This window comes from Typopeltis vanoorti, chromosome 2 (genome assembly GCF_054136105.1).
Source record: "Typopeltis vanoorti isolate ZY-2024b chromosome 2, IOZ_Tvanoo_1.0, whole genome shotgun sequence".
NCBI classification, from domain to species: Eukaryota; Metazoa; Arthropoda; class Arachnida; order Uropygi; family Thelyphonidae; genus Typopeltis; species Typopeltis vanoorti.
Window position 1 is genome coordinate 71,376,551 of NC_143550.1, and position 12,551 is coordinate 71,389,101.

General features: G+C 35.7%; 1 protein-coding gene across 1 annotated transcript in view; it reads right to left on the reverse strand.

Moving 5' to 3' along the window:
• kug (FAT atypical cadherin kugelei) overlaps window positions 1–12,551 on the reverse strand; it is a 599,114-nt gene that overhangs the window by 246,427 nt on the left and 340,136 nt on the right. Inside the window, exon 20 of the mRNA XM_090401756.1 lies at window positions 2,133–2,372. Within this exon, the coding sequence (XP_090257882.1) occupies window positions 2,133–2,372 (240 nt within the window). The remainder of the gene's footprint in view (window positions 1–2,132; window positions 2,373–12,551) is intronic.

The window sequence follows — 12,551 nt, forward strand, 5'->3', positions numbered from 1 at the left end:
GCTGACTACCTTTCCTTTCACACTATTATCTTTTATCCTTCTCAACAACTTCCTGATATCCAATCTTACATTCTCCTTGTTCCCAGTCACAGTTTGTCTCTACTACTACTACCAACCCATTTTCTCACTTACTCCTCATATCCAATGCCTCAATCATTCTATTCATTTTACCTCCTGGATAACAAACTTTGTGCATCTTCTCATTTTCTGCACCTCTAATAATTGAATCACCATACAATGCCATTTATGGGTCTTTTATTACCTTTTTCATACCGATATCATTTGTCTTCTTCTTCACTCTTCCATACATATTTCCAATTCTCTACATTTCACTCCACATTTGCTTCATCCTCAGTAAAGGATGAAGCAAATCTTGTTTCCTTTTTTTGCTATCATTCACTCTTGCTATTTCATCACCGCAGTCACACACACATTTGTTCGCCATCAACCCTGCTTACCACCTTACTGTTAATTGCACTCTGTATTTCAACATAATTAAATTTTTTTTTGTTGCTATCATTTCCACACACTCTCTGAACATTTGCCCAATCTTCAACTGCTGAGTCAGTTACCGTTACCATGTCATGTTCCCTACTCATATTTAACCTATTTATGATCAATCAGAATATCCCATTTCTACATACCCACACTCATTCTTTTCTCTTATTCAGCTTCTCTACATAATATCTGTGACATCTTCCCATCACACATACATACTACATTCATGGCACTGAGCCATTTTTGAGAAATCTATGCTGTTTACTTTATTTGTCTTATGCACAGACCTACGCAATGATTTACCTTTCACAACTATGCTGTATCAGTAAGCTAACAAAAAGAATGAATTTATGATAATATCACCTAAGAAGTTTATCCACACGCCTCGTTCCACACTCAAATATTTCAGTAATACTTAATCTACAATTCACACAATATCAGCACACCTTTAAATATAAAATTTACTTATCTTGCTGCAGGCCATATGATGACTGATGTTTAACTCATGCCACCTAGTGCCAAAATGAGTTGAATGAAACTACAGAGTAGTTCTTTCTCTGAGAACAGATTAAACTCTGAATGACTTCAATCAGGAATGTATGAACAGTGAGGATGCATTTCCTATTCAACATCCATAAGATCAAATATTTAATAAGAAATACATGTTTTTCCATTTTCTTGCAAAATGGGTGCAATATCTGAACTAAGTTAGATTTTTCCTTCAAGTCTTATTTTGCAGAACAAAAAACCCCAGAAACAGAAGTCTGTCTTGGGTTGACTAAGTCCCAAACTGGCAACCTGTCTTCTTTTATTCAGATAGATGCATTAAAATGGATACTTTATAACTGGGATACACATGTAGATGAGAATTAGATGTTTGGTAACAGCCCTAGTCAGCTCTTTGTAATCCTTATAGGTGGTGTGGTCTTTTCCTAGCAATCTAGCTTTGTCTCTTATGCAATCCCTATACTGAAGACATACCTTTTCAATGAAAAAAACATTTTCTTCATATACCATGCATGATACTACTACTTTTTTATATGCTCCCTCGTATGCAGAAAAAAAAATTGTATGTGTTGTTTTATGCTTCAATTTCACTCACACCTTAAAAAAATAGCACCAATTTTTTAGCAAATATTTTTGCAGGTCTGGTTGGCTGAGTGATTAGCAATCTACTCTCCAACCAACAAGCTATAGGTTTAAATCCTGTCATGAGCATGAATGTTTGTGATTGTCTTTAGGTGGGAGATGAATTTCATCACCTGGTGTGAGACCATCACCATGCTTATTGGAGGTCTCAAATTGGTCTAAAATGGCTTGAAAAAGTTCCGTGGGCAGTGCTTCCAGAATATGTAAAAATAAATAATAATACTATATATAAAATGGAGAAAATCCTTAATCCTTCTCATTGTACTATACAAATATAGGTTTACAAACCCTTTTCTTGGGTGGGTGAGGGCCACATATAAAAAACAAACAAAAAAAGGTGCAGTTTTTGGAATACAAATTGTTAAAAATTATAAAAAAAAAAAAGCTAAAACATACTGGAATATGAACATGATTCTTTGCTACTGCAATTTATTATTATTGCTAGATCCATCTCTCAACAAAAAACAAAAAATATACTTACTCACCCAAATCTTTGTCAGTTGCATGAACTTTGATAACAAGGGTACCAACTTCAGAATCTTCAGGTACTGCAACAAAGTATATTTCTTCAGTAAAACTGGGTGCATTATCATTGACATCACTAAGAAGAACTTCAATGAGACTTGTGCATTCCCATTCTGATTGACCTAGATCCTTCACATGAGCAGTGAGAAGATAACGAGACAGATATTCTCTATCCATTCCTTTTGCAGTCTTCAAAAATCCTGTATATGCATATATTTATATTGTAGGTTTCATAGTTGAAAGTTAATTAAAATGTAAATAAAAATTAATATTAATTTTGTAAAGTTTCTTTACACCAAGGTGGTGCCAGGAAAAATTCTATATATTATAAAGAGATTAATTACTACTGTTTTCAATTACTCCCACAGGCCATCCAGGTGAAGCATTATATCTATGAGTTTGTGTGCGTGTGTGTGTGTGTGTGTGTGTGTGCATGCTTTATTTTTTTAATGTGTGGAATAAAGGAACCATGCTACCTCCATGTGAAACCACCAAATTTACTTTCACTGGAACACATTCACTTTCATCCATATGTCCTAGGATGAGATTCAAAGCCAAGTCTTGAAAAACAAAAAAACACTGTCATTCTGCAAACTGTGCAACAAGAAGCAATTAATAAGGTTTAGTAGTGGTTAACATCCTGAAAAAAATCTGAAATTGCATGTGTTCTTCTAACTTTTGGTTTGCCTGTTTTGTCTGTGGAGAGGAAACTGGGAGATCTTGTCTCAGTCACTTTCTTAAATTTTATAAGAAAGTTATAAACTGCAGGTGGATATGAGAGAATAACATCACATTATTCAGATTTGTGAAATCACCTGAGAGAGAATTATATGTGCAAAGCTAGTGCATAAATCAGAGCAGACAGAGATGAATAAAAAAGCTGATGTGGATAAGATTAAAAAATTACATTTTTTTTAATCATGATAAAAGAGAAGTTGCTAAACCTACTAACTGGTTTAGTAGGTTTTGCAATGAGGGTGACCAGTGGTGTGTTGTGTTGTTGGGCCATTGCTATTCAGCTGTTTGTATGTTAACAATATGGGAATGGAATGATTTTAATATGGGAGCAATTGAAAGAATATTTAAATAGACTGGTTCAATGAATAATTGGATAATGAAGGCTAGTTCAATGCTGATAAGTTTATGAGTTCTGCATTGAAGAGTTGTAGACTGCATATTAACTGACAAGCATATACCAAAAAAAAATATCACTAGTGATAGTGGGGAAGGGGTTAGAATTCAGGAGGAACAATATCTTAGGCAGTGTGCAACAGAAGGCAAAAATCATTGAGAGTTTTGAATTTGATCATTTCATCAAAGGATGTTATTGTAAATAGATGATGTATCTCCTTCTGGGTGGTAACAGTGATCATGAGGTGGATAGCTACCAACCATTTGAAAACTTCTCTGAGGAAAGGATACATGTGGAACTACGATGCTGGATTATGGAAAGCTTATAACGTAGAGATATAGCATGGAATGAGGAGTTGAATGGAAAGGAGATCAGTGCTGCTTGGGCATGAGTCAAGAGGTTAATTTAGGTAAGTGTGAAATGAAGAGTTAAGCAAGCAGTATGAAAGAAGAGAAGAAGAAGAAGGCAGCATAAAATGATTGGTAATAACGTGACTAGTCTACTAACAGTGCAGTATGAATAGCAATTAGCCAAGGCCAAGATATGAGAGTTTTTTTGATATTCAATCAGTAGGAGAAAGAATGATTATGGAAGAATGATATTACTTGATGAAAATGGTAACCACTCCAAAGGATATAGTTGAGATATTAAATGAAAAATTCATAAAGGTATTTCATCACTATAACATGGCATCATGCAGTGCATCATACAATGAAAATGAAGGAGTAGGAGGGATGATTTTGAGATGTATGTGGTATATGGAAGTATATGAAGAATTATGTAAACTTGCTTTTAATAAGGTACTAGGATTTAGTGACAGCCTTGATATACTCGTTTAACAAGAATTCTGCAATGGGATGAGTCCCAAAGAAAAATAGAAAAAAGGAAAACTGTTCCACCTGAAAAAGGAGGTGATAAGATTGATGCTTTAGATTATAGGTTAATTTGTGTGTTTGAAGGTGAGGTAAAGGTATTGATACAGTTAGTGATTCAGAACTGTTTGATAATAGTTCTCTTTTATGGTCAGCATGGGTTTGCTTAAGGGAGATCATGTTTTAACAAATCTGTTTATGATTGTTAAAGAATGATGTTATATAAAACATGCTATGTATTATTATTATTATTAAGAGAGACCTCCAGGAAGTCAGGAACTCATAAAGGGAGGCCATGCTATTCAACACCAGCTGTCATACCTATTGTATATCGGACAACACTGAATGATTTTGCTCAGATTTGGTCACCTAGTTTTCATTGTGATGTGGAAATATCTGAGATACATAGTTTAATTACATTTCCTGCTATCTACTAAACTATGACATAGTTTAGTAGATAGGAGGAAAGATAATATGATAGACAAGTTTCAGTTAGTACAGGGATTTTATTGGATTAATCCAAGAGATTATAAAAAGAGTAGAAGGTGTGAGGGGGGGAAGAACCAGAGGCCATCCCTGGAAGCTGTGTCTGTGTAAGTAAGGATGTGGGTAGTAGATTTTTTACATAGAGAATTGGGAGGAGCAAATGGAGCACAATGCAGGGAGTTTGAAGGATCTTATGATTCAACATGACAAATATCTTGTTGGTTAAGCAAACCTCCCATAATGAGTCTGCTGACTCTATAGAGGGTGTGATGATGATGATGGTGATAATAATAATAATTATAATTACATATCCATTAACGAAATGAGGATAGTCAGTTAAAATATGTATAATGATTAACGCAACAATGATTAAATGATTTAAATTCAAAGTAGCTAAAAATACATAAAATTGAAAATTCTTATCAACTGAGCAACAAAATTTCTTCATTACAGGATCCCCATGTTAGACAATAATATCAAAATATCAAAAATGCACAAACTTAAAAACAGAAACCACAAATGAATCAAGTGACATAGAAGAGGAATGGGAAAATTTGAAACAAATATTCTCAAAAAAACAACAGAAAGCTTAGTAATAAAGTGCAAATGGATTAGAGAAAGAGGACTACAAATTGGAACAAAGAAATTGAAAATATAATTAAAAAAAAAAGCACAGTTACCAAAAATGTCTAAAATGTCAAAAATGTATGAAAGAAACAGTGTAATTGCAAAATGAGAAGTAAGGAAAAAACATAGACAGAGATGGAACAATTTCATAACAAAACTAGAAAAGGATACAGAAACTATAAAAGTCGTGCAGAAACTATAAAAGTTCTGTGCAAAAATTGACCAGAGAGCTTGCAGGAATACACTGCCGCCATACTACGAGTTGCCCTAGCCGAACCTAATATGCAAACACAAACGCTAAAAGCACCTGTATATTGCCTTCTGTTGGTCCATTTTGATAGGTTTTACTAGTCTGACAGCTGTTTCAAACTCATTGGTTTTTGTCAGAGACACTGTTTAAGCAAAGGTCTCCCTAAAAATTAGGCGATCCCCCAGACCATTCCCTATGAGTGATCGAAAGATCGTCCAATTTAGCATTGGTTCCAGCCAGTAACATGCTCACCCCACCACTGAGCAGAACTGCTCATATTCCAGGGAAAAGCACCCACTGACACGGCCCCACACGGACCACACCGGAGAGCACTTCCCCCAGAGACTCAAAATGCTTTCTCAGGCAAACTTTTGCAAAATCTTAAGCCCCCCAGTGGGGAAAGACTCAGCAGAAACCTAAGAGAGCAAAAACTCTCAGTACTAGGGAACTTGAAACATTGGAGAGGTGTATTTTCTGTAAGCGAACTCTCGGTCGGTGCGTAAAGTATTTACTAAAATAAAGAGCCAAAGGATTCATTTCGGCAATGAAAAATTATATAAATTAAGTGGATATTAAATCCAACATCATTTCAAAGTCGAAAACAGAAACTATAAAAGTTTCATGCAGAAACTATAAAAGTTTCGTGCGAAAATTGAAATGAAGCCTTTGGCTGTTTATTTTAGTAAATACTTTACGCACTGACCAAGAGTTCACTTATGGAAGATATACCTCTCAGACGCTTCAAGTTCCCTAGTACTGAGAGTTTTTGCTCTCTTAGCTTTCTGCCTAGTCTGATGAAAACCAATGTGTTTGAAACAGTTGTCAGACTAGAAACCTATCAAATGGACCAATAGACGGCAATATAGGGGCACTTTTAATGTTCGTGCTTTTCCTATTAGGTTCTCAACTCGTAGTATGGCGGCTGTGTATTCCCACAAGCTTTCTGGTCAATTTTCACATGGAACTTTTATAGTTTCTGTATTCAGCTTTGAAATGATGTTGGATTTAATATCCACTTAATTTATATAAAGTGGATATTAAATCCAACATCATTTCAATATTTAAACCACAACTCAAAACCTATAAAGTAATAAAATACATGAATAAAGAAATAAAAGAAAAGATAAAAATACAAACAAAGATTTAGAAAAATGGGTGACCTATTTCAGAAATTTCTGGACAGATGAGAACAATGAAATAAAATTTTCTAAAACAAAGAATGACCTAACAGAAAATATCACAATGTTAGAAACTAAAAAATACAATAAAGAAGATGAAAAATAGGAAAACACCAGGAGAAGACAATATAAATATAGAGCTATACAAAAATGCAGGTAAAAAATTTATTGAAAGACTTCTGAAATTTTTGAATATGTTTTGGATATCTGGAAAATCTCCTAACTCTTGGAAAAAAGCACTAGTTATCCCAATTTGTAAAAAAAGGAAATAAAGATGACAGCAATAACTATAGGGGAATTAGTTTGCTAATGCAGGATATAAAATATAAGCAGGAATATTAAAAGAGAAGCTAAACAGTATTGTAGAAGACAAACTACTAGAACAACAAAATGTTTTTTGAAAAGGATGATCCTGCATAGATCCAATTTTTACTCTAAAATTATTAATAGAAAAGAGAAGAAAATTTCAAAAAGAAACATGTGGCCTTTATTGATTATGAAAAGCCTTTGGAAAAATTAGTAGACAAAAATTGTTTAAAATATTAACCGATTTAAATATACCAAACCAAGTTTACAATCCATTCAAAAATATATATATACAGGAAATAAAATGGCAGTTAAATTAGAATTCATCTCAGAATGGAAAGATATATCAAGAGGAGGATGACAAGGATGTATCCTCTCACCTCTGCTTTCCAATATATATATAATAAAATTATAACAATCTGGAAACAGTATAACCCATTTGGTATATAAATAATCCCACAAATGAAGATGTATGCATTACTATTTGCAGATGATCAAATAGTATTAGCTACATCAGAAAATGATTTACAAAGATCATTAAAATCATTAAATGATATCTCAAAACAATATAATATGACAATATCAAAAGAAAAAACAAAAATAGTGGCATTCAAAGGAGAAAACCCAATAAGAAGTGATTATTATTACATCACACCTCCAGGGAGTCCAAAGACTCATCAAGGGAGGGTCTACTCTACAACTCTTCGACTCACTACTCCACCAACCTTCATCATCTTCATAACACCAACGGCATCTACCGCTGACTACCACCACTAGTACTTTTACAGACAATCACAAATATCCATGTCCACAGCAAGATTCGAACCCACAGCCTTTTAGCTGGGCAGCGGATACGCTAACCACTCGGCCAACCAGGCCAGCAAGATAGATATTAGAACAAGTAAATACTTTCAAATACTTGGGATGTGATTTATCATACGAAGAAGAAAAAGACAGACAAATATCAATATCAATAAAATATCAAACTTTGTCAAAGTAAATGGCAAAATAAATAATATATTTAAGCCATCCCTAGTACAAAAACACAATAGAATCAGACTATATAATCCAACTCTACTATACACAGACAATAAAAAGGAAAGATGAAAAACGAATTCAAACAGCAGAAATGAAATTTCCCATAAAAACAGCTGGATACATCAAGTGAGACCATAAAAACATAATGAAGAAATTTTACAATCCCTGAATATAAAAACCAATTAATGATTACATAAGACAGTATAAACAAAAATGGATAGAACATTTAAATCGAATGGGCAACAGCAGACTACTGAAAATAATATATTATACAAATATAAAATAAGTGGAAAAAGAAGAATCTGAAGACCAAGAAAGAGATGTTTAAAAAGATATGTGATAATTATTTTCTGTAGAAATCCTTTTTTGTGCTAATATAAAATTTTATTTTTATAAATTTTTGTGTGATACAATTTTAAGTGTAGAGTTGTGTCAGTTAAACACAAGAATCATTATTTATTGGGCTATATGTATTTACTTTTGCAATATTTGAAGTATTGTAATTATTATTATTATTATTACCCCAAGATCTCATGGAGTCAAAAAAGACTCATCTGGGAGGTTCTTTTATCACACACACACATCTCATCATACTGTGTCTTAAACACACTCAAACTCCTTGCAAACACCACACTCTCAGGTAAGGCATTCCAATCATTCACAACTCTGCACGAAAAAAAACCTGCCTCTCACTCCCCTACTGACACACTCTTTATACAGTTTCCTGGGATGACCACTGGTTCTACCCTGATCTCCCACTATTCTCTGTAGAACTTCTCCACCATTGATCCTATAACAACCCCCCTTACCAATTGTAGGTTTCTATCATATCTCCCCTCTTCCTCCAGTCCACCAAACTCCGCAAATTACATCATCTCAATCTTTCCTCATACTCGACATTCCAGAGTCAGAAACTACCTTAGTCAATCGCCTTTGGACTCTTTCCAACATCTCTTCATCCTTCTGAAAACCCGGTGACGAAATCTGGGCACAATAGTCCATGTGTGCCCTAATCAAAGCCTTATACAACGGAACAAGAATCATTCCCAGAAGCCTTTGTGTTGTCTTCACAATTTTGGTGATGTGTCCCCTAAATTGTAGATCCTTATCCACTATCACCCACAGATCTCTCATTTCCTCTACCTCCAACAATATATTCTCACCAAGCATATATTCTACTTCCCATCTTTGTTTTCCAAATTTTAAAACCTTACATTTTGCAACATTGAACTCACATCCCCATTTCTGTGCCCAATCACTCAATCTATTCACGTCTTCCTGTAAGGCCACATCTTCACTACACTTCATGGTTCGTCCCAACTTAATGTTCGGACGAACCATGAACAACAACAGTAATGGCCCTAAAACAGATCTCTGAAGCACTCCACTAGTGACTTTCCTTTTCCTGGATAATGCACTCCCATACACAACTTGTTGATACTTATCAGACAGCCAGTCTCCAATCCAGTGCACTAATCTAATATCCAACCCCATCTGCTCTAGTTTGACTGTCAACTTATCACGAGGTACTCTATCAAAAGCCTTTGTGAAATCCAAGTATATTACTGTGTATTCTTTTCCTCTGTCCAAGGAAGCAGTCACTTTATTGTAATAAGTAAGTAGATTTCTAAAACATGACCTCCCTTTAGCAAATCCATGCTGTCCATCAAAGATAATACCATTGTTGTCAACCCAACTCTTGATCCTAGTTCTCAAAAGCTTCCCCAACAACTTAACCACAACACCTGACACACAGATAGGCCTATAGTTTGATGCTTGAGTTCTATCAGCTCCTTTATGATATGCCACAATCTTGCCCTCCATCCACTCCTTAGGAACTTGACCAAGTGCAAGACTCGAATTAGAAAAATATATCAAGGCAGGTGTCAACTCCCTGGCACATTCCTTTAGAATATGCGGTGATATATTATCAAGTCCCACAGACTTATTTACATCTAGTTTACTCAACTCCCCAAACACCTTTTGCTCACTTACAGTCAGTCTCTCCTCCTAATCATCAACTGCTCTCAATCCCTCCATGAAGTCACATTCACAAGATTGAAAGATCTTTATGAACAGCTCATTAAGTATCTCCACCACACATTCTGCAATGGCTGTCTTTATACTATTTTCTCCAATTAATGTCATCCTTCCATAATCATTCTTTCTTTTGCTGGCTACATATCGAAAGAACTCCCTAGGATTCTTTTTAGCTTCATTAGCTAACTGCTGTTCATATTTCTCTTTAGCTACTCACCAACCAAATTACCCTCCTTGCCTAGTCTTTGTAGACCTCATGAAATTGGTTATTTCCACTTCTCTTATGCTGCCTCCACAATGCTCTTTTTCTCTGTATTGCATGCTTAATCTCTTTATTCATCCCTCTCACACCTACCTTATTTAACCTTCTCGCCCTTGGAATACATTTAAACATTGCATCTACTAGATAGTTTTTGAAAATCCCCCAAGCTGCATCAATCTCTTTTCCATCTAACTCCTCATTCCACACTACACCCGCAAGCTGTCTTCTGAGCTCTTCATAATCACCCCCCCCCTTGTAGTTCCACATATACCCTTTTCTCACAGGGATCCTCGCACTGCTGGCAACCACCCAGGTAATCACCTCATGGTAACTCTCACCAATTGGTGGATGATTTGACATCTCATTTATAATTACATCCTCTGATGAGATGACCAAATCCAAGACCCTCAATCCTCGTGTGAACCCAACTCTGTACATACTGTCTGAGGTAGTTATCCCTCAAAAACTCAAGAAACTCATTTTCTTTACTTCCAGTTGCTATCTCATCATTCCAGTCTATATTGCCATAATTAAAATCATCCATAATGATCACAATTTTTCTTATTTACTTGGCTAATTTGATTGTACATTTCATTATCACCACCATCCACATTACCTGGTCTATAACAATATCCCACCAATATACATTCATCTCTATCTCACACCATACTGCCTCAAAACCACTGGCACTATTTCCCTCTTGCATCTCTACTTTATATGGACATATCCTCATGAAACACATCATACCTTTCCATCTCTATTCCTGTCAAGATGTCATCCTCTTCCAACCATGTCTCACTTATTCCGACAATCTTTGGGTGAACAGACGCAATTAATGCAACCATGTTACCTTGCAACCGTTTTTCTTATACTTCTAGCATTTGTTTACAAACACAACAGCTCATTTCTGGATCTACAGCTAGTTCAACTGATACCACTCACTCGATGTAATCTCTCCATGCTCGACTGGGGCCATTTCCCTTTCTGCTTCATCATTTTAAAACCCTTTTCAATTCCATCTGTTTCCCCTTGATCCCTGGTCATCCCATTCCTTTCCTGCCTACACATGATCACCTCCTCTTGGAGCATCCACCTTTCTTATGCTGTATACCCCTGTCCACCCTGAGCCTCCCCGTTTCCCTGCTCCTCTTGCACACCCATTCTCTCATTTTCTATACTCATGCCACTCACTTCCCCATTCATAACCACCTCTTCAATCTCTCCTGTCTTACTCTCCTGCTCTTCCACATCACTTCCCACTCGATCTGATTCATCTCTCTATTCACTTCTCTACCTTCCAGCAGCAGTCTCTCCAAGAGACTCACACCATAACCACTCAAATGCAGTCCATCGCTTCCATACAGCTCACTTCGCCCCTCAAACTCATTCCACACATTAACAAACTGTACTCCCGTCTCCTCACACATTTCAGCCAGCATATCATTCATAATCCTTGCTCTCCGCCTCATTTCACCACAGTCATACCTAGGCAACATGCTAACTACCCTTCCTGTCACACTATTCTCTTTTATCCTTCTAAGCAACCTCCTGATATCTATTCTGACACACTCTTCATACACTTTCCCATACAGCTCATTTCGTCCATCAAACTCATTCCACACATTAACAGGCATAAACTTTAAACACTCATAAACATTTAATTTTTTAAATCCATTTTTGGTACTGGATAAATTAAGTTGATAAAATTGTTCTGAGTATTTGATAGATAATAACAAATTAAATGTATTAAACTTATTGATTTTTAATATTAAGTTATTAATTAGTTGAATTTAATGCTTTTTTATGATTATTTTTAATATTTAGCAGAATAACAGGGTGCTTAAGGGTCAAAGCTGTATAACTGAGAGGAGACCTCTAAAGGAATATGGAGAACTGACCAGGGATTCTGACCTAATGTCCAATCCTCACCTTCTCGTGGTGCACCCTGTTGGGTATCTACCTGGATACTGAACGAACGAGGATGGGCTAGCAATTTGGGATTTAGCCGATCAAATTGTATTCTTATTGGTTAAACCAAAATAAAAATGATGGTACAGCATGACAAATTTCGATGCCGGCTGGGGTGTTGCCCAGTTAAACAAGGCACCCATTGTTTTCACCTGGGAACCAGCAAAAAGTCAGCTACTGGAACAAATCTGAAAACACACCCCAACTCAACATCACCAGA